The 24,120-nt window shown below is 41.0% G+C and overlaps 1 protein-coding gene across 1 annotated transcript in view; it reads left to right on the top strand.

The window, feature by feature from the left end:
• The window catches only part of cntnap2a (contactin associated protein 2a), a 454,430-nt gene that overhangs the window by 231,054 nt on the left and 199,256 nt on the right, over positions 1 to 24,120 (top strand). The window contains exons 5-9 of the mRNA XM_050057256.1: positions 4,945 to 4,997; positions 5,769 to 5,919; positions 6,865 to 7,049; positions 14,548 to 14,691; positions 17,116 to 17,377. Coding sequence (XP_049913213.1) covers positions 4,945 to 4,997; positions 5,769 to 5,919; positions 6,865 to 7,049; positions 14,548 to 14,691; positions 17,116 to 17,377 — 795 coding nt within the window. The remainder of the gene's footprint in view (positions 1 to 4,944; positions 4,998 to 5,768; positions 5,920 to 6,864; positions 7,050 to 14,547; positions 14,692 to 17,115; positions 17,378 to 24,120) is intronic.

Raw genomic sequence — 24,120 nt, 5'->3', positions numbered from 1 at the left:
AATGTATGATAATTAAATGCAATACCATATTATGACTCATCTAGGACTGTGCAATGAAATGTGTGTATGTGTCTGTGCCAGAGCTAGGGGCTATAAAGGAGTCGTGAGCCACCATGCTGTGGAATTTACATGCTCATTTCCATTTTGATTAACATAGGATCAACAGAAAATCAATTATTTCATAGATGAGTCAGGAAATAGTGGAGCTGGTACGTGAGAGAAAGGGAAGTCAGACGGAAACAGAGTACAAATTTAATTTTCTATACACACCAATCACTCTCATGCAAGTGGAATTCCAAATGAATGCGAGCATATCATATCTGACTATTCAACCTGTGGCCCATTTATGCCAACGATACCCGAAATCTGTTGTCAGGATGATGTATCGCCGCCATTATCTGTCGAGTCGAAGAAATGTACTTATGTAGATTTTTTTTATGGATAGCATCTATTTCTGGAGCAGGACTCAGGCCAAACACATAAACAGCTAAGAGAGCATCATTGTAGCCTTCAGGCTCTGGGGTGCAATAAGTATATACAGTATTACAGCGCAGGGCTGAGACCAACAATTCTTTTTAGTATGGATAAATCTATGGATTATTATTTTCCATTTTTTATCGTCTTGTCCGAAGAATATCAAAAGCATGGACAGAATTTATACCACCACATAAAGTAAAATCTTAAATTCGATTATAGTTTCTTACCGAATGCAAACGGCACACACATTTTCTAATAACATGAAAAAGCACTCAAATCCTTCAGTTTGGTAAAGGTAGGTCACACTCTGAGTGGCCTGCTTTTGTGCTCACAGCCACCTCATTTGCTGCTTGCCCAGTTTGCCCATGTTGCCATGGATACAATTTAACATTGTAAGCACTACATGCCAGTTGAGTGCACCTTCAATTGGCCCTGACATGATGCAGGTGGCATCTCTGTGGTATTTCACTACACTGGCTGATTTCATGTCTTTTTGTTTTATTGTAAATTGCACAATTAGGCAGTTATCCAAAGTGACACATTTAGAAGATACATGTGTAGTTAAATATGACACTTGATATTTTGCCATTTAAAGTGGAGTATCATTATGAATATATTGTATAATCATTATTACATTAAAAGAGTAACTCAACCTCAGAGTTTTGGCTGAAGTGCCTCTACCCTGGAAAATGCCTGAGCAGGGCTGGGAGGGGCTAAGACACGCCCAGTTACTTCTTCATGCACATAGGAGACGAGGGGGGAGAAGGGGAGGCTGATTGATGATGAAAGCTGCCACCTTATACATCATATACATCACCTGCCACCAGAGCTCTCAATCTCAACCTGAGCCCGATGGGTCCCAAATAGCCCGACAGGTTGGACACCAAGTTCATGCTAAAAATATGTGCTACTCCCTCTCGTTCTCTCCCTGCCTGTGGGGCAAGAGGGAGCAGCCAGTTCTCCATGCCGGGCTCTCGGTCCCTCCACATAGGCCTGAGCAGAGAGCTTCTCTGGTGGGGAAGTGTCAGCGATCCAGCTGGTGCATTTTCTGCTTGAGACGCATGTGGCTTGCGCTGCCACACAGCCAGTTTGTCCCTGGCGTTAGAAGGTGATTAGTGCTTTTTGGGAGGGGGTCAGGCTTGGTCGGGCTCTGGCTCAGTATTTTATGTGATGACCTCGGATTGGCTGTGTGCGGGCTTCAACTTACATGGGTTGGTTTGGTTTGGGTTGTAATTTTTTTGGCCTGTTGAGAACCCTACCTGCTACCAGATCAGCTAATAGGAAAATTCCATTGGAATAGCCAGGTTCAAACCAGTAAACAACAGTTGCTGTATATGTTTATACCACAATATGTAGAATTCAAATACTTTGCACTAAAATGTAAAAATTAGGATTTGAGTCGATCAACTATACTACTGAGTACCCACATGCATTGGTTTTCAGCTGAAAAAAGTGGTTTGGGGTTTAGTTACCAAGTCTAATATCTCACCTAATAAATGTTAATGCAACTACAAGACACTTTCATTTTATGTTAATTTTTAGTAATGATATTCTAATAGTAATAACAGTAATTGTGGTAGCATATGTTGTAAGTATATATTAATATATGATAGTATATGTATGTGACAATAATAATCATATGTGTATAATAACAGTAGAAGTATGACTAATGATAACAGTAGTAGTAGGAGGCAACAAGCAGCACCACGACAGCAGCACAACCCCCACACACCATCCAGGCATTACTGCGATTCGAGGGAACCTGTGAGACAGTGGGGCACAAAGGCTCCGGAGAGGAAGCCGAGTTAGTGATATGCAGTAACAGGACATGTATGTTAGCAAATGAAGAAGAACCAACTTTCAGAAACTGAGGAGACACAGAGAGAAGGGGCTCTGTGTAGTATAGGATGTCCCCCGGCAGATTAGGCCTATGTCAGCCTAACTAGGGGCTGGTACAAGGCAAGCCTGAGCCAGCCCTAACTATGAGCTTTATCAAAGAGGAAAGTCTTAAGTCTAGTCTTAAATGTGGAGACGGTGTCTGCCTCCCGGACCGCAACAGGAAGATGATTCCACAGCAGAGGAGCCTGATAGCTGAAGGCTCTGGCTCCTGTTCTTCCTTTCAAATCTCACAGTTGTTTTCTTTTGTTGAATGACCAACCAAATTTGACTTTGCTCGTGTTTTATCAATGCCTCTTAAAGCTTTTTTGGCAACGTTGGTCTTGTTTGTTTGTGTAGGTCATATAGAGGTATCAGTATTAAACTGAAACAGTTTCATAACCCGTTAAACTCCTTATAGCTGCTTTAAGTGACATTTTTTGGGATTGGCATACCCTCAATGGCAGTTTATCAACAGTTACCATTGTGTGGGTAATATGACAGTGATGTACTGAAATCAACTTCTAGTTGTAGTAGTAGACCCTGATAAATAATAACTCCCAATATCATGTGTATTAAAATTATATCGGCTGTCTATATTGGACCTCCATCTCTCCCTTTCCATCTAAATCACCCTCTGTCGCTTCACATCTCTGGTGGAAACCCACCATCTGGGTCAGGGTCCGAAGTAGCGTGATCTCCTGGGTCAGGGTCTGAAAACCTCAGCCATCTTGTACGCTTGCCATCACAGCTGCCCTGGCTACAGACCAAGTAGTCGATACTTGTTACTCTGCATCACAGCGGGTCAACCTCTTGCCCTCTCCCTCACTTGTTACTTGTTACTCTGCATCTCAAACTGGTCTGCAGGAGGTGGAAAAGCCCTCCATCTTCCATGAAGTCTCCTTCCTGACATCAAGCACTCAGCTGAGCTGGCAACCCTTTCCTGAGCAGCACAAGTAGATCTGCAATATCTCATAAAACAATTGGAAAACTGTCAACTACCACCACTGTTTGCTTCGTAAACGTGACAGAAAAAGATGATGAGAGGGGCAGGGAGAGAGACAGAGAAGCAGGGATAAAGCAGAAGAAGAGGTGAAAAGTAAAGAGGGAAGCAAAGGAATAAGAGTGGAGCAGAGAGGAGAGCAGTGGAGACAGATGAAACTGGAACGAGAGAACAAGAACTAGTGCGAGAACAAGAGTGAAGAGTAAAGCAGCGAAAGAGATGGAAAGATGTATTTCCACCCAGTGAGAGGCAGCATGGGATCATTTAGGGAGCACTGAAGTTAGAACAAAGGGAACAGATGTAATTTCCTCTAGCCTCCCTCTCCAGGTGTTTATCATGAAAGAATAGGCTTGGCGTAGTTGTGTGCATGTGTGTGCTGTATAAGTGAGAAAGCAAGAGAGAATGTAAGATCGAGGGACGGCGTGACTGTGCATGAGTGTGTCTGTATAAAGGATGATCCGATCTTTCCTCGGCTCTGTTGCACTATCATAGCCTGTACACTCTTTGCTACCTTTGACAACCAATCACACCATGTACGCACTCTCCACTAACCACTTGAGCAGTTGGGGTGATGATAGTAAGATTGAAGAGGGCCTCGAGCACTTCACTTTATTTCTCTTCTCAAGATCTGATATTCTCCTCCACCCATATTGCCTGTCTCCTTTCTGGCTTTAAGTTTTAATACTTTTGATACCTGCAATGACCCTGTTTTATTTTTCACACATTTAATTAGTTAATTCTTTTCACTGATCCTTTTCAATTTTAAAAAGCTGCCAAAAAAAACCCCTCTGAATTCTATAGGACGCTTCAACATATGTCAACGCAGTGTTTTACACAACAGCACTGTTTGGCATCTATATCTGTTTTGCACATATATTGAAAATATTTTTTCTTTGCTACAGGCCCTTTTTTCCACAGCAGACATTTTGACTTGTCATAATAGGAAAGGCACAGATGTTACTAATAACATTAACAATTGCTCTGTTCTGTTCAATTATCCCAGTGAGCCGTGACAGTGTGATAGTGAGCCAAAGTGTACAATATCAGGACCCTGAAACAGAAGCAGCAAAATGGAATTCAGTCGTCATTAATTTTTATTATTTACACCTGTGCTTTTCTTGCTGTGACATGTCAAAATGTCTACTGTGAGAAAGAGCCCATTGAGTACAATATCATTTGAAACAATAAAATCTCTATCGTTCTATAGCCCCGGTAGATATTACATTACCACCTCCACAGTTGATCTGTTATTAGATATTAGTACATCTGATTAAGTTTTCTTGCATTACTGTTGCTATCGTAGGAGTTTGTTGATATAGCTCAGCTGCAAGTACATTTTTGTAATTATGTTATAATTTAATACTGATTTCTTGGCCCAGTCATAGAAAAGTGTAGCCTCATGCTCTTTGTCATTTTGGGATGAGGGTTTTGACCTTTCCCGAGCTGCAATCGCAATTTATTTCACTCACCACTAATCACTTTAATCTTGCCTTTTGTCTCTGTCTCTCTCTGTCCCTGTCTTTCTGTCCTTTTGGTGTGTTATCCTCTTTCTGATTTCTGTCTTGATGTATTTTTCCTGTCTTTTTTAGGGGCGGGCGTGATCAACTTTGATGGACAGGGTGTAATCTCATATCGTTTTAAGGTACTGGATTAACTAACTTGATATTCTATGTTATTTTGACTAAACCTTCCCATTAAAAGGCATGCTGTCAGAATCATACCAGTACTTAAAGGTTAGATGCTAAATATCAACAAATGGCAGTATAATGTTGTGGGAAATGAATAATTTGATGTAGATCCTGGACAGGCTGCTAGGAGATTTTTGGTAACACTTTACTTGAAGGTATCTACGTACATAAGAGTGACATGAGACTGTCATAACTATGACATGTCACGGTCATGAACCTGTCATGAACATTATGTACATGTCAAAAAAGTTTATTACTGCTGTCATTAAGTGTCATTCGGTTTTTGTAATGACAAGTTGACATTGTTTGGGTTGTCTTGATTATGACAACTTGACATTAACCAGGATGACATTACCAGAAGATGCCTTTGTTATTACAACTTGACATTAACAAGAAATGCACCTCTTTTTGTGTTTATGACAAGGTGACATAATGATTATTATTGTCATGACAAAGACAGCTTCTGGTAATGTCATCCTGGTTAATGTCAAGTTGTCATAATAAGGACATCCCAAACAAATTTAATGTCAACTTGTCATGACAAAGACAACTTGTGGTAATGTCACTTTGATTAATGTCAAGCTGTCAGCAGTCATAAACGTTTATGACATGTACATAATGTTTATGACAAGTTCATGACAGTGTCATGTAGATACATTCAAGTAAAATGTTACCAGATTTTTTTCTCAGTTCCTATAATTAAAATCAATCCCACCTTTGTGCAGGTGAAGAAGATGAAGATCATTAAGGATGTCATTGCACTGAGGTTCAAGACGTCAGAGAGCGAGGGTGTGATTCTCCATGGGGAGGGCCAACAGGGAGACTACATCACCCTGGAGCTTCGCAAGGCCAAGCTGCTGCTGCAGATAAACCTAGGTGGGTAACATATGCATGTCATTTGTTAAGGCAAAGAAATGTAAAGTTTGTCTTTATACCCTCCTGTCATTATGTTTTTGATGTAGCTCTTTTGGTATTAATCAATTGTAGACATGTAGGGAGCTATGTTTATGAAAGCATATTTCTAAAAATACAACAAGTGATATGTTTGAGGCCAAGCTATACACAGTCCAGCTCCAATCCTTAAATTTAATAGGTGCTCAGTGTAATGCCTGCAGCTACTCTGCACTGGTTGTGTTTACAGCGACTTGACAGGTCAAAAGAATAATACCATCATTACAGGCTTGACAATAATGCTAAACTTTTTTTAATCTGAATTAATGCCCTGTCTGTCAAGATAGCATTATCCTGCCGCAAAGATAAAGTGTCCAGGCACAGCTTTTTACCCTTTACACTGTAAACAACAGCCACAACAATCAGTAGGTGTACGGAGCATCACTCACTGTCGACCAGCTGTGCTGCTGACAGAGCCGGTGTAACCTTTAAAGATGCCTCGCTGCAGCACAGAAGAAACAACTGCAGTGGTGCTTTCTCGTACGCAGTGTTACAGCTAAATGAAGTATTTAACAGTATGAAAACACTTTTAGCTGCTACAGAAGTGTCAGGTACTGTATGTTAGTATTGGCAGGAAGCAGCACCGAAGGTAATTATGTCGTGTGTGGAAGGATGAAATTATTTCTGGCTTTTTTGGCAAATCCAGTCCAGAGAAGTCACACATACATTTCGTGTTAATTGGTCCTCGTTAATATGGCCAGAATATCTGATTATAGCTCTAATAATAAAAGCAAATTCAACTGTTGTTTCGCACATATTTCGCCTGACATAGTTTAATTAATTTTTGGCTTGTTCAAACATGCTGCATTATTCACAGTGTCCAATAAGTGTGTATGTGTTACTTACATTATTTTGACGTGTTAATTACAGGCAGTAATCAGTATGGCTCTATCCTGGGTCATACGTCTGTGACCACCGGCAGCCTCTTGGATGACAATCACTGGCACTCAGTGGTGATCGAACGCTACCGTCGCAATGTGAACTTCACCTTGGACAGGCACACCCAGCACTTCAGGACCAATGGAGAGTTTGACCACCTCGATTTGGACTATGAGGTGAGAAGGGAATCATACCGAGTATAAAGACAGGAATGTGAAGAACACAGACAGAGTGGTAATATCTGCTTTGAAATAAATGACGGAATGAATCCAGCGCGAAAGCCTTATATCATAAAGTACCTAGATGTCATAACAGGAGATGACTGGGAAATATTCCACGTGTGCAGCTGCACAAAGCACATTCAATACTTAAAAAATTCACTACGTCTCTTTCTTCTTAAGACATATCAGCTTGACATCATGTTAATAACAAAACCTTAAGGTGCCAAATGATTCAACAGCTGTACATTGATAGGCAGTCATGGGTGAGTTCAATTATAAAAAAGGAACTGGCAGACCATGGAAGAGGTGAATAACTAAAATGTCAGCTGATTTATTCAGCTATTTCAGCTTTGCCTGAGTGATGCTTGTATGTGTGTAAGTCCAGAGCTGCTGCCTGATGTATAAGTGACTGGTGACTGCATGAAGAACAAATACACACAGAGAAGTACTTATTTATTATCTCAGCCTACTTCAGCTGTTAACTGTAATACTATAGCGTGTGTTGCACGCTAGGTTATCAGGTAGTCACAGCCCTATATCACATACAGGGAACTATCTTCCAGGTGCAAAGCCATCGGCAGCGCAAAACGCCATGCTTTTCACTTTTCCTCAGGCGGTAGTCCATTTGTTAATGCCCTGGCTCCAAACTAACCTGATTGAGCCAAGGTGGGACGATGGCGCAGCTGAAGCTGTGTTTACTCTGATTAGGTGGCGCAGTGCAATTCTGGGGCAAATTTTGGCAGGAATTTACGTTCCTATTTCCACCTGCTAAGACTGCCTCTTATTGCAAACACAAGACGGTTACTGTACAGTGGCTTTAGGTGGCAAAGGTGTACGACCACAACCTCTCCAAATTCACAAATGCCCCCGTTAGTTTGCTGCACATTTTTACATCTCCTGCTTGTTTGTATGAAGAAAAAAATACAACTGGTAATGTGATTAAGGCACAATCTGTAACAGGCACGTTTCGGGCTGAGCCCAGTAACACCACCCACATTTGAGACACTGAGATAAAATAAGGCAGCACCCTACAGATTGTTTAAGCACCATGCATTATGCAGCCTGTGCTAATGTTGGCACATGTAAATACTGAGTTGAAAGTCCTCAGGGGAGAATTCATGTCTTACTTATTTAGTACTTAAATTTGTATTAATAGTTAAGATCAGTGGTGGCTGCTGGTCTTTCAAACAGGGGAAGCTCACTTTAAGTTGACATCATAAAATTACAGTAACATATAAAAGGAACATTTAATTGAAGCCGTTTATCACCCACACCCATGCCATAGAACCACAGCAAAACACACCTCAAAGATTTTCAGATGGGTTTAAACACCTGAACTGTGTCTAAAACGGTAAAAATGAGCTATATGGCTTATGGAAATAAGGAACTCCGGACTGCACTCTGTCAGAAGACTCCACTCACAAATATCCACATGGGACTGAGTTCGAAATGCGAAGCACTGTCAATCACAAAGGGGTTCAGCCTTTTAGACAATTCCTCCAATCATCATGCATACACTGAGCATCCTCTCCCGCCTACCACTCCATTAAGTCCCAGGGAAGCTGAGCCTTCCTGGAAATGACGATTTTATCCAATGATCATCTCGCTTTGCTGCATGAAAAAAACCTGCTCAGCGCTGTCTCATAGGAATGCTTGGAGGCTCCGCGTCCACTGTGCTGACACGAGAATGTATGACAGGGAGGTCGCGTTTGAAAACTGGTGACAAACAGCTGACGTTTGAACATCACAGTCATGATGTGAAATGCATCCTAGCGCACGTTTAATGCAATGTAAATTCTTATTTTATTGTAAATTTAATAGTGCATATTTGACCATTTCTTCTATGAAATTTTAGGGGAGGTTCAGCCTCCCTTGTTGTCTCAGAGCAATCACCTCTGGTTAAGATCCAAAAGGTTAACATGCTCCAGTTTTTTTAAACTCAGACATAGTTCATCAAAGAGTTGGGAAATTGTTGTTTTCAACTTCTGCCATAGAAAATTTGATAATGCTAGACAAAAGGAAGAGCCTCTTGTCAGCAAAGTTTACATGCACCTTAGTGACAAAAGAATGGACAGACATTAACAATGTACTGTCACGTGTCTGTGTATGTACCTATGGGTTGCGTGAATGTGAGGGTCAAGGATAATCTTTGGAAAGCTAGTTGTTTGAGGGCAAGTTGCCGTTAGACAAGTCTATATATATCAGCTAAGCTCGCTAACGTTTGCCTAATGTGTACATTTGCGTGGCATGTGCTTGCATAGCCTTTTAGTTTCACAGTGACAAATGGGAGTAACAATGATGTCTGACATATCTTAACTGTTCTGTATTATAGTTAATAAATTAAAAGTTGGAAAAGTAAATTGAAAACAGATATTACACACACAGTGCAGTGCTGAATTTAAAGATAAATGAAGCTTTTCAAATATGCAGAGTAACAATCACCGTATATTAAATATAGCTGTAAGACTAAAACTATTACCAGCAGCATGCAGCAGCTGTGGCACTAATGTGAAATAGCTGCCTCATCATTCTGCCATTGACAGCATATTTGGAGTAATGTATATTTTAGTCACCATGTCACGTGGAAGGATTAGTATGCAAGTGTAGAATATGTACAGGACTGATCTTTGGCTTCAAGGCTCATCACCTCATCACTACCCATAAGGAAACTCGACAAAAACTAACTTGCGTTCTGGGTTGACTTACACTCAGAGCTGGGATGGAAGTGGAGCTCTTGAAAAGCAGCAGCAGTAGTAGAGAGTGAGAGCAGGGCAGCAAAAGACTGTGGGGAGCAGTCCAGGGCTAGAGAGAGAAAAGTATGGTGATGAGTGTAGCAATGCACTTAAGTTGTCTGCCTAAATTAGCTCGCAGGCTTTGTTTCATTAATATTTGACGTGTTGTGTGTCTATATTTTGGAACTTAATGATGGAGGAGAACTGCAGTCCTCTAGAAAACTATGTGGGAATTTTTTTCAGAGCCATGGGCTGTACCAATGTTTAGCACAGAATACAATATGTCAATGTGAGGAGTTCTGAACGCTCTAAAAGTGCCTGGAGTCTCAACAGTGTTTGATCATTTCCAACCTGTGAGAGACAATAATTTGTCTTTACTTATTAATAGTATTTATTTGAGATGCTTCTTGTTATCTTATCGTTTCATCACGTTACCTGTTCGTATGCTCTACTACTACTCCCAGGCTCCCTCTGACTGTACAGTGCATTGATACTTCACAGGAAATTAGATATCGGTTTTGCACTGTGCTATAATGCTAATCCATAAAACTCACATAATTAATGTTATTCTGTAATGGGATGCAAAGAGTTCAGCTAATAACACTTAAAACAGGAAATTGATTTCGGAGTGCACAATGGGTATGAAATGTGTGTAATGTGAGCATGTGCAGCTGTGTGCATTGAATACATATATGGGTGTGTGCATGTGTTAGTGTGTGTGTATTGATGTTTGTGTGTGACCTTTAGCAGGTATTGCTGATATGGCTGATCCGTTCCAGTGTTAAGTAGGATACTGAGAAATGAGGCAAGACAAACCACAGTCCAATTAAACTGAAGCTGTTGAATTAAGGGATCTTCTGGGAAATCTATACAACGGCATGAACCAGGAGGTTTTGTGTGAGGGTGTGTGTAAAAGTGTGTGTGTGTGTGTGTCCGTGGTGAACCCTGAATCCTGGCAGTGTTATTACCTGACTGAGTCTGTCTATAGATAGAAAAATTGTGACTAGTTTTCTTTTTGTACCACTGTGCTCCATCTAGTCCACATGCTCCTGCACGTCTGTACGTTTTCTGCTCCCATTTAAGCCTGTAGACTAAATATCCGGGTGCGTTTGTGTCTACCCTTGGCAGTAATTATTAAGACTGCTGGAGCATCACGACAGGCACAGACAAACACGAACGCATGCACACACACACACATACAGATAGACACATATCGACTGGTAATTGCACACCACTCTTCATCATCTTAGCTTCCGTCAGAGCTCAGAGCTATGTCTGGAAGGAAGAAAAAAAACACAACACATGTTCAACTGTAGAAAAATGTGAAACGCAGTTTACATTTTCATCAGTTCTGTGTCCTTCAGCGTTCCCACCAGATGCCTGTTTATTAGCCTCTATCTCCTCGCCTCAGTTCTCCTCTAATCACATCTGTTCCCCACAAACCTCTGTCTTCTTCCTTTAATGCTTTCTCCCACTGCTCCAGCGGTCATATTATATAATTATATAATACGTGTATATCAATAATATGCTGATATCAAGGTGTTTGGGTAAAAAATGTGATATTAAATTTGTAATGATTGCCCTTGTAATGCAGACTTAATACCTTGGGATTTAATTTGGGGTTGGAGCTAATTGTGCTATACGTAAAATCAAAGGAGTGATTATGGATTAGACCTGGTCCATCCGTTGCTGCGTTTATTCACACAACACAGTGCCGGTAGCCACCTGGTTACGGTGCATGCCACATAACCGTGACATCCAATTCCAGCCTTGTGACCTTTGTTAGATGTCATTCTTCTCTCTTTCTCTCTCGCCCTGTTTCCATTCAGCCTCTTCTTTGTCATCTAGTGATGGACAAAGCAGTTCTTTAGATGTTACTGAATCACTAGAATCAGTTCATTAAAAAGATTTGTTCAAAAGATTCGTTCATCGAATTGTTCAGTGCTTGGCGGGAGGAGCCCTGACTGTGTACTGCGTAGTCCGACTCACTGAACTGATACACGGCTGAGCTGCCGCTGCATCTGCCCTGCACTGGTGAGTCTCATTACTCGCCAGCCTAATGTTTTAAGTTTGTTTATCTGGAAACTAAGTCTGTTAAAACAAAGGGGAGGTGTGTGATTGTGCTCATGTGGCTTGACTCCTGGATACATTAGCCGTTAGCTTGGAGAAACAGTCCCTATGAAAGTGTATCACTAAGAGGAAATGATTTGAATCACTCAGGGATCGGGGTTACGTCGTTCACCAAGTGATTCGTTCACCGAGTGATGAGTCACATGGTAGGCAGTCCCTCCCTGCACCCTGGCTGCCTAGCGACTCGCGAGTGATTCATCGTACGCACGGACCGAATCAGCAGTTCCACTCCCGGCTTGCACGCTGCTGAGCTCAACTGAACTGAGAAATGAACAAATCAGTTCCGGAAGTGATTCAGTTCAGTACGTTCACTCAACAGATTCGTTCTTTTGAACGATTCGTTCGTAAATGACACAACACTATTGTCATCTCTCAAATAAAGGATGTTAAGTATGCATGTACAGTATATTATCTTTTCAAAAGTGTACACTATATGATAGGTATCCAAAACCTTACCAACAAGGCAAATAAAGCATGTCCTTTCAACACAGTTACACCTATTGAAACGTCTATGTGTGACAACCATGACTTTATTTAGTACATTTGATACTTTCTGGTGACACAGAAGGAAACAATATCTTTTTACTCTACAGCTGTTTCACGAAAAGTTACTAAAGTTATGTTTGTTTAATTAAAAAAATCATCTATAGTTCAGATAGACATGACCACCCTACAAGACATGCTACAAGAGGAAACTTTATGTTACTGTAAGATCAAACTCAAACGTACAGTAATTTACAGAAGTGTGCATGAATGGAATTCACTCTCTCAGCATATCACACAGGAAAACAATAAAGCTAGATTTAAAATTCTATTGAAGCAGCACCTTTTGACAAAGACTTAGATCATCCATAAAACAGACAAAAGTATAGTTGTCAAAGCCTAATTAATTAATATCAAAGACTGTGTCATGTATTCCAGGATGTGAAGGGTCTGTCTATGATTGTGGTGCAGTGATGGTTTTCTCTTAGTATGCTTATCATAGTTTTATGTTTTCCAAATGAGACTACAATAAAAGGTGACTTATATAAAATGATTCATACACTGTAATGAACTTCATGCATGGTAAAAAATATTGTTTTTCCTGGGAACTATTCCTTTTAATGCACATGTAATGTGTTTATGGAAACATACAAATGTGAATGTGTGGTATTATGTAAATACTTGGTCTAATGTTACAATATTGGAGCATCATCAGTTAATCAGAGCAAAAATATGCCCAAACTGGCAGCTACTTACCAAATGAAATCATGAATAAGGAATAAGTACATATTTTAATAACTGTATTACCAGGAGCTGTCTTGTTTGTCTGTGTCAGTGTTAATCTAGTCCTCGTATTTTGTAAAGTGTTACGTGTGAGTTGTTTTTGTGCACTGCCACAAATGTAAAGCTGTTGTGGACCTCAAGAAAAATAGCTGCTGAAATGCAGTAACTAATGGGTGTCCTAATAAACTTAACTAAACCATGAATGATGGATGATTTCTATTAGCATGACATTATAATGTCCATAGTAACTGAGTGTTTCCTCCCAGTTTCCTGCTCTCCTGATTCTACGATCGACTCTTTTGTATTACTTAAAACTCGTCTGAAGAGGCTCACTTTAATGGTATATGATTACATTTTCAGGGTAAACCCAACTTGTTTAGTCTCCCTAAGGGCCATCTGGGACCAGGACCTTGGGATTACCGTGTCAAATGAGCAATGGGGACATATATAAGACCTTGTATACACTTCCTCTACATGTACAAGGCACAGTCTATTGCAGTGAACAATTTGAAACAGTCCATTTCACCAACACAAATCTAGCCCACTGTGTATTTGCACATGTTTTGGTCATGCCCACAGTTATTTGAGTTATATCCTGCATTATTTGATACACATAGTTTGTCTTGGGTAAAACAGTAGACCCCAACTCCCTCACTCCTTCAGTGCGTAAAGCACCCAAAGCCACACAACAAGTTATTGCATTCAGCACTGTGCTTGCTAGGAGGCTTATTCCCCTTAAATGAACACATCCCTCCTCACCTACTCATAATAGATGGATTCACAAGATATTGCAGTGCATTAGGCTTGAGAGGATTAGCCTCTCGCTGGGAGGTTAGGGTTAGTCCTGGTGCGTATGTGTGTGAGTGAGACTCTGGGCGGAAAGGTAGGGGAGATCGACCGACCTGTGAGAGGGAAAGGGGCAAAGAACTAGTGTGGGTGGGAGTGGGATCTACGAGGATTGGTGAGTGTGGGCTAGAGCTCGGTTTGCAATAGATTACTTTAAACACTACTGCCAGTTGTGTGTGATATTAATTTCTATGCCAAACCCAATAAAGAGATTTGAGGAAAAAAGAAACTGAACATCAGTTTGCCTAATTATAGTGTGGGTTTTGGATTCTATTTTAGGATCTGTTGCAGTTTCTCTCATTAGACGTTTCTATGTTGCTACTGTTATCCCAGTTTGTAGGGTGAATGTGTGAACAGTAGTGCCACAATACAATGTTGTAATTTCATGTTAGATTTATGTAGATTTTTGCAATGTTGTACCAGTAGAGGAAGAATCTAATCCCTCTCTATCTCTTTTTACCCTCTCTGCTCTGCTCTAGTTGAGTTTTGGGGGTATGCCATACAGCGGGAAACCTGTGGGAGGAGGGAGGAAGAACTTTAAAGGCTGCATGGAGAGCATTAACTACAATGGAGACAACATTACAGACCTGGCCCGCCGGAAGAAGCTCGACACCTCTAGCTTTGTAAGTGAACTGTGCATGCACACACGCAGACACTCATATGTAAAAACCAACATGTTCTCACTTTCAAATACAGCAGCTTGGTCAGTGGTCCTCCGCTTCAAACTATGACACTCTAGGTGCCCTTTTAGCGTGGGTTTTGGACGCTCAAGGACAGCATGTCAATATCTGCTTATTACATGCAATGGTGACCTTTCAAAATTAACTTATGTGTTCAAAACTACTTTAGATTGAGGCAACTTATCTACTTTGTGAGATTTACGAGGAAAAAAAAGGGATATGTTAAAATAAGTATGTTAAGTTCATGAGTTCGTTACATTACGCGCATGTCACATAATGTTGACTATGTTGACTCAACGTTGAATTTTTGTTTTCACATGGGACATGGTGTCTGCAGATCCTTAAGATATCTTAAAATGTCTTTAATTAAATTCTGTGAATATTAAGCCTTAAAAGTCTTTAAATAGTCCTAAATTTGAATTTGTGAATCCTTAATCGCCACAATTTTTCTTATTTCATTTATCAATCTTTTACTTTCTCTTCGTCAAAATGAGTCATGCTCGTGTGCGTGAAAGTCAGCATTTCTGATGCTACAAATCTTTAAAACTACCACTTTATCTCACACTGTCATTTTACTTAAGACTTGCACTTACCTATTGGCAAAATGTAGTTTAAACTAAGGGCCCAGACATACCATGCCGACGGTTGGCCGTAGATTAATTTTGGGGCATCGATGAGTGTCTGCTGCTCTAGTTTTGGAGGTGTGTCCCATAGCAGTCTGCCCCTGTGGCTTTTTTTTTTTTTTGACCGATTCAATATGTTGAACAGTCGGCTTTAGCGTCCCTAGTTCTTTGATGTTGGTTTGAAGTGTCTGGGCCACAACTCTCTCCTCTAACCATCCAACATAAAACCCACCTCTGCACGGGACCACATATATACTTCACCTTTGTTTAAACAATCTGACTTAAATTTGGCTGAAGTCTTTCATTATCTTGGAAAGGCCTTGAAAAGCATTAAAGTTGTTCGTTACATGTATCACCCTTCCTGGGTAAAAGGGCTATTTGTTTGACCCATCCACCACACCTCTCCGACCCTACGCAGATTTTCTTGCTCTTTTCATCAAAGCTACAGATAGGTTTACATTGGAATTAGCTGAAAGGCTGGTGCAACTCATACAGACACTAAAAGGGAGCGTGATGTGTTGGTATGAGACGCCAAGGGCCACTGACCAGGCTGCCGCATTTGACCCTGGGGGTGAGAACGGGTTGATAGACACACAATACGACTCAGCTCGAAATGCATAAATCTAAGGAGCTTAAAATAACATACTTATGAAAGCAGCTGAATACTGAACATGCTCATTATTGTCACACTTACTCTGTATCTGACCTGAGTGAGGGGGCAAATTATTCACCATACCAAAATAGTTGAACAGATTCATAATTAATCAGATACAACTGACCCATCAGTGGCCCCTCCATGTGTTTGCCTCCTGTCTCTGCGCTCGCTCTTGATATCATGGCTGCCATTTCACTGTGACCTACAAAGACAGAATTTCAGTTTGTTTTTTAAGCTATCTCAATAGAATAAGGAACATATTAAATGCCTTTCTTCTCCTCATCAAACGCACTGCACTCTGGATGACTGCTGAATGTAACTTCAGCACATTAAGTGTTTTGCCATCCTTAAAATTAGTTACTGAACAGCCTTTGATAGACTGTAAAGTCTCAGAGCTCGTGTCTCTCCACTTCCCCTGTTCCTCCTCAGCAGTGGACAGCCACTGTATCTTCTTCGATCTTTGGTGAACTGATTGAACAAATGGAGACACTAATCAAGTGCGTTAAAGCCGCGCCTCTAATTCTCCCTGATGACTCACACAGCCATTCATTTCTAATCAAGACAGATCTGCGCTCAAATTTCAGAAACACACACATACACAGGCAGAGGCAATCAGGAATTATTTAAAGTTGGTAAGGCAGCTCAATACTGTGTGTTTGCTAATGATTTGATTCAGAGCACAAGGTTGGAGAAGCTCAATGGTAATTAGTGCCTAAATTCCACAGTTGTGTTTGTTTTCATCTGGCGCACAAACATCACCCAGGTTCCTGTTCCACCCTGGTTTCAAAGGCAGGGTGAGCCATAAAGAGACATTTTTGTGCGGTGTAAAAGCAGCATCAGTCTTTGAATCGAGCTTCAGTCAGGTACATCTGAAGGTAAACATGCAGAAGCTGGATTCAAAAGACTCGCGAATGAATACACGATTTCCTAAAGTGTAAGGGCATTTAAAACATTCAAACAACTACACATACAAGCTCACATTTAAAGGGTTAGCTTTGTTTTTAACTTTTCTCTGTGAAGGCCGATTAAAAAGTTTCTTATACTTATTTTTGTTGGTGTCTCTCTTTCTCTAACTCTGTGCCTTGACAGCGTAACCTGTCCTTCTCCTGTGTGGAGACCCACACCTTCCCGGTCTTTTTTAATGCGACCAGCTTCCTGCAGCTGCCTGGTCGAGCCAATCATGACACGATATCTGTGAGCTTCCAGTTTCGTACATGGAACCCCGACGGGCTCCTCTTCTTCAGTAATCTTGATGACGGCACGATGGAGATCTCACTTGAGGACAGCAAGGTCGTAGTCCATGTCAACGTGACGAGGGCGAGCACAAACAACCGGGTCGACCTATCATCAGGTGAGTTTGTCCACAGATGCACACACACAACACAAATTTACCACATTTACCTTCAAGCATAAGATCTGGCCAAGGAACAAGCAAGACAATGTATTCCACTATGACTCTAATAAATTCTAATCAATCAATATAACTAATAATAAAAGTGTCATGGAGTGACCAAGAGAGAACATGAACCAAGCCCTAAGTCCCAAGCAGCCACAAAGACAACTCACTGTGCAAACAATTTAATTAACTTGCATTATATATGAACATAGAGGTATTTTAATCAGACTTCGGGGTGGGCCAGGGCCAACAAAACAAACAAAATAAATCTAACTTACGGAACAATCAAATAAAAAAACAAAATATAATTGAGAAATTCCCTAACTTAATTAAACAGGAGAAAACAAAGTTAATGAAATAGGCAGCCCACCCCTACTACCTCCAGCAGAACACCAACCAGGTTTCAAACAGTCTGTGTACACGTGCTCTGGTGGCCGGTTGGGAGAGGAGAAGGATGTGCCTCCACTGCCGTTGAGCCGACGCCATCTTGGCTCTTAATAGGGAGCTGTCATCACTTAGGGCCTGTCACCTGCTGGAGACGCCTACTGATTATCTGCTCTTCCTGGTACAAACCTGTTTGCATACACAGAGACCCTCGCACACGCTCACCTCACGGAAAGGCACACAAGAATCATGGGTGTAAATCACTGGTGTCATCACAACGCAATATTGTATCAGTTATTTAGACTGCGATGCAACATTTGCGGATATTGCAAAGTCTGCTACGATAGGATTTTGATTCAATTCAGGCGTCTGCGATTGATATGAGACAATATCATAAGTCTATTTACTGCAATCTGTCACAGCTGCCACCACTTTCTTTTTTGCTTTTAGCCATAAGAGATAAATATAGCACATAAATGACGTAAATAGTTGGTTAGGTGCAGTAAAGCTTACTCTAAAATGACACATTACAAGGATAAGTTAACCTTCAGGGCTTTCTGACAGGAAGTCAATTTTTACCAAAACCATCATCTTTCTTCCTAAAACTTCAGGTCTATCTGGCTTAAAGCCCTGAAGGCAAACTTCTCCCAACAGCCATAAAACATGCATCATTTAACAAAAGTATAAAATTCAGCTTAAAGCTAACTGTCAGGGTTCATGGACAAAACAAGTGTTTTTTGCTAGTCATCCATTATTAGCTCAAGCACTCTCACATTGCATATATTAGTCTAGCATCTCTATTCCTCTACTCATAGCTTAAGAAATTACATGTATTATTTATACATCCTCTTACTCACAGTTTGTTTAAGGTCCACATCCCCTGACGACACAACAGCATGGTTGAATTGCAGCCTGCATACATGTTTTTGCAGCTAATGTTGCTATGCTGCTGCTATAAGTTAGCAGAGTGAGATGCCCGGGCTGGGCAGGTATGCAGGTACATGTTTACACGAGTGTTTTATGGCATTGTTAACATATGATGTGCGTCTTTTTCTTGGCTGTAATCTGCCTGGCACTGTTTGAAGGTCACATGGAATTTTAAAATACAGGCATATCCTGATGATGATGATATGGGTCAATGTTTTCTCTTTGCATCGATAATTAAATTGATATATTGATCCATATCGATAGGTCATTGCACCACTAACAAGAATACAAAATACTAGTCCATACCCATTGGTAGCTTTGTCACCTTCTACCTATGCCAATCCTCAATGCCTATGTGGAGTTTCACATAGATTGACCACGTCAGTGAGTAGAAAAACGTGGGACAGACAGAATGACTGACAGACAGAATGACACACTGACAGTTTCCGTGATTATGTACAGCATACCATACCATGACTTAGTCATACCAAAAATTAGAAAAAACCCCAAACATTGGGCCACAGGGGGAGCTACAATGATCGGTCGCATTTTAGCCATTTTTAAGCATTTTTCTGTTGTTATAGCGCCACCCAGTTGCCAATTAGAGTTAAATTTCTCCAGTCACCTTGAGGCGTCCTGTTCTACATATCTACCAAGTTTAGTAAAAATCGATATGGCAGTTAGGCCTAGATAAGAAATTAGCTCTCTAGCGCCCCCATTTTGTTTGATGGGGTCAATAATGGAGGGGTCCCCTCAGATTATGTGTGGTCATATGCCTACAAAGTTGCGTGGTGATGGGTGAAACCCTTGAGATGTTATACACCTTTATGTGATGAGCCACGCCCTCCGCAATATTCATTGCCTTATAGAAGCTCAGTTTTAGTAAGTTTTCCAACTTTTGCCAAGAGGGAACTTTAGATATTGGTCCCTAGATTATGTTCACCCAGTTTCATGCAGATCGCTCAAACTTCCTAGGAAGAGATCCATTTGAAGTGTTTTTCAAAAAATTCAAAATGGCGGAAAATCTATATAAGCGGAAGTTATGGGTTCTTGAGGCAAATGTGTTCCTCATGAGGAGAGGCATCTCTGTGCAAAGTTTCATGTCTCTACGACATACGGGGCATGAGATATGCCCATTCAAAGTTTGCCATTTCAGTTGGTTGCTATAGCGCCCCCCCTTTGGCCAGTTAATGTAATATTGCTTCATTCGCATCCTTTGTTGCTTGTGCATGCTGAGGAAGGGTTTCACCCGAAACGTTCGTGTGGCAATAAACATTATAATTGGAGTGCTGTCCTGTACCTTTTGTACACATTTTTTTCATTGGCATCCTCCCATGACCCTCTACCACTGTGCCAAATTTCACATGGATTGACCAAGTCAGTGAGGAGAAAACTGTGGAACAGACACACCCACACACACAGACACAGAAACACACACACTCACACACACACAAACACACACACAGTTTTCGTCATTATATAGTAAGATGACCGTAGTTGTAACAAAAGTTAGTAATAAGTTGCAGGAAAATAAAATAATTATTAGTTATTAGAAAGTCACAGTGCCTGTCACTGTTGCATTCTCTGCTGCATTCAGAGTATGTCATTGACACAATATCTGCTATGGTAATATGAAGGTTTTCTGCTTCACCAAGATTTAATGCACACAGTATAGGGTTAGGTAAAGAGCATTGAACAACAGTTAAACTGACTTCTTACATATGTGCATCAGGCTGGTATTGTGGTCTTTTGATACAGTTACACACCATGTTCACATTTGGAAATTTGCCTTGAAGCATGCAGAGGGTGCATTTACTGTTGGCTGAAACTCTAACTTGGCTAATTTTTTTCCAGGATTTAATTTTACCCTCAATTTTAATCATTACTCTACCTTAGTATTATCAGTTTGACACTTTTCCAAAGTCAGTCAAACATGTTTTTATCCTTTTAACATCTACAGGAGTAACAAGGATTAAGCATCTATTTGTGTTTTGCTTATATTTTAAAATAATCCCACAATGCCGTCTTTACTTTGAAAGCATTCGCACACAGCTACATTGTCCAATCAAAACAATACAGTTCTAATCTTAACTGAGATATTTCTCTTGGTCTGGGTTCGATCACATCTTTCCACAGACTCTGTCTTGACATGGCCTGGATTTATTTACTCTTGTGCAAGCAAGGTCGCACTCCGAAGTCGTTGAAATGTAGCGCTTGGGCAGTGACTTGTAGCGTCAAAAACCAACGAAGAAAGGCGTCTTTTAACATCAGCATGATATGAAGCCGGTTGCCATTACAGCTTAAAGGCAACCGGCCGTCGGCGGGAGGGGTGGTGGATGTGTTCAACAAACACTTGTGTGTGTTGCCTAAATCCAGCTATGTGTGTTTGCCGTTGACGGAAAAAAAAGTCCAGTCGCAGTGTTGTACCGACAAGTGTATCTTAAAGGAAAGGAACTTGACACGGTGTCCCAGAACATCAACAACCAACGCACTCAGGGTACCTTGCACGTTGTATGTGGACGTGGAAAGTCCATGACCAAAATGTCCATACATGATGAAGTCAGAGTGAGAATGTGATGCTTATGCCCAAAAACACGAACAAGCAGTCCAATGGTAGAAGAGGTATTCCAACATATTAAACACACAAAGGTTTCTTTGAAGCTGTGGCTATGAGATCCCATTTTTCTGCTTCCTCCGGCATGAATGACAGTCAACAAAATAAACCAGTTTACAAGTCTGACTAAAACTGTTTACACCTGTTAAATGAAAGCATGTTTAAAGATGTGTAATAATAGTATGAGCTCTGCCCTGTGGCAAGGTCCGGCTGTTTTAACATTCGAATTAAACAGCGGTGCAAAAGCTGAAATTTTTAACATACTTAACATCAAGGTAAAAATAATACTGAAATTAAATTCATTTTCAACAAGTCTGCCTGTTGTCCTACCACCGCTCTTACCCTCCCCTTCTTCTTTTGCTCGTATTTCCTGCCGCTCCCTCTCTCTCCCTCTTTCCTTAGACACACTCATTTATTCTGTCCACTGCTGCTTTAATAGGCCATTATGCCCAGGGGTAGGGATTATTACAGAGTTACCCTCTAGGCTAATTGGGCTTGAGCCTGCGATTACATCAGTATTACCAGAATATACAGACACACAAACACAGACGTGCACACACAAACACACGCTCCCTCCTTTGATTCAGTTATTAGTATCTCCCAGAAAGAAAGCCACACTGGCTTCTGGCTTCAATGACACAGTGGGAGCTCAGCAGACTTGTAATGAAATGCTTAGTCCCTCTTAATGGCAAATATACTGGGGAGAGACGTGCAGATGTGCACACGCTAAGAAGGGGAGTGAGCGAGAAGAGAGAGCTTCTTAGGGAGACTACACAATCCAGTTTTCTTTTCCCAGTGGGGATAGATTGCTTATGAAGCTATTTAGCGAAAACTTATTCATACGTATAATCAGGCATCTGCTTGAAGGTAACACCATACAGACTTACTCCACTGATCTGCAGCCTACAGCATCCCCTTTCTCGTGCTTGTGCATGAAGACTTTTTTTTTTAGTACGCTGGGGCATTAACCACTCACCAGGAGGCACACTTTGTGTCAATAATGTATCAGTCTTTGATTTTATCTGATCTCTTAAACGTAATGGGGGGAGTCTTTAGAGAAATATGATTAGGTGAAGCGTTGTGCAGCAGCATCACATGCACCACTTGATATTTACCACAGTGTGAATGTGATGTGGGAACAGGTGAGCCAAATGTGTGAGCGTTTCCCCACCTACTTTAAAATAAAACCAAGCCACCTTGTCTAAATTTAAACCATTTTAAGGTGGATAAATTAATGATGGAACCATATTAATCTTTTATATCCTTTTCTTTTTAACCCTCGGTAACTGTTGTATTAAATTTTTCTCGTGTTAACACAGAATCAGATGAATTAAAGTGAAGGAGTTCCAGGCACTATGGTTTCCACTAAGAACAAGCACCCCAGTTTGCAGCTTTCATTTCATTTCCAATTTGCTGTTTTGTACGAACAAGTGGAGAGATGGAATAACTGAGAGCCTAATTTAGAGACAAACATCTAACAAGCCGATGAGACCCGGATATTTGTTTATCTCAGGAGTTGGCGGATCAAACCAAGGCAAAAATGCAAATGAATGTTGGGCATTTCCCACAGGTGGTGAGTAATAAGATGCCAATAGGATGCCCATGTCATTCTGTTTCTGCTCCAGAAGCGTGTGTCAGTAATGCCAGACAATGGTGTGCTAACACAATATTCTGTAGAATACATCCAGGCTCACAGAGGTGTTTGCTCTGGAGTCTACTTTTGTTTGTGGTGGTGTTTCATGTGCATATATTATAAGAGGGGGATATCTAGGTCTGGACCAATGGGATACTTCATCAATCTGTGCATGACTGTGTTATGAGCATTACCCTCAAACGACCAGCCTGTAATTTCTGATGGGTTTTCTGTAAAGCCCAAGTGAATCAGCAGGTGCAGTATAAAAAGGGAGGAAGGGAGGTGGTGTGTGAAAGCTTCATATCTCTGATGGCGTAACAATCACCTGAATATCTCTTCATAACCTCATTCTGTCCACGGCGGGTCCCAGGTCATTAAAGTTAATTTTTCTTCCTGATTGGAGACAGAGCGACAGGTACAGTAGATCACACCTGCTACTAGGAGCACACGCAAATTAACCCCCTATGTATACACATATTCAAAATGTGTGTGGGTCTACAGATATGTGTGTGTCTGTGAGAGAGAGAGAGAGAGAGAGAGAGAGAGAGAGAGAGAGAGAGAGAGAGCAAGTACTTGCCCTAAGGCTGTTTGTGACCTGCGGAAACATGCTCGTCTCTCCTTTGAGAAAACTTCTGTCGTTTTATCCCTCCACTCAAGCAGATCGAGGATGAAACTAGAGACAATGAGGCCTTTGAGAGAACACAGGATTGTCTCCTTACAGTATGTGTGTGTGCATTGCATGTGCTTCGATAAGAGAATACTTAGTTGTGATTCCTGCAGAGGCTCTGATCTAATTTCCCCATCACTTTGCTTTTACTTACTCATTAGCTCTCCAACTCTCTTCTCTTTTGCTCTCATCACTCATTTGGTAGAATTACACAACAGCTTTGTTAGAGTGGGGATGGAAAATGTTGCCTTGATGGCTGTAAAGCTGGACCGAAGCATGTTTTCATGTGCCCAAATATAAATCAAACCCCTACTTTCCACATTACGTATCATGAAATGAGCCAATGAACCAAAGCCAGTGGAAAAAGGCTCCATTTGTACCTGACACAGATAGGCAATGAGTGTTGGTATTTGTCTTCGAGTATGTTTTTGAAGATGCTATCCTCTGATCACCCTCTTGATTAATTATCGGAT

The sequence above is a fragment of the Epinephelus moara genome, chromosome 11 (genome assembly GCF_006386435.1).
Source record: "Epinephelus moara isolate mb chromosome 11, YSFRI_EMoa_1.0, whole genome shotgun sequence".
In the NCBI taxonomy this organism is placed as follows: domain Eukaryota; kingdom Metazoa; phylum Chordata; class Actinopteri; order Perciformes; family Serranidae; genus Epinephelus; species Epinephelus moara.
This window is presented reverse-complemented; position numbering and strand designations above follow the sequence as displayed.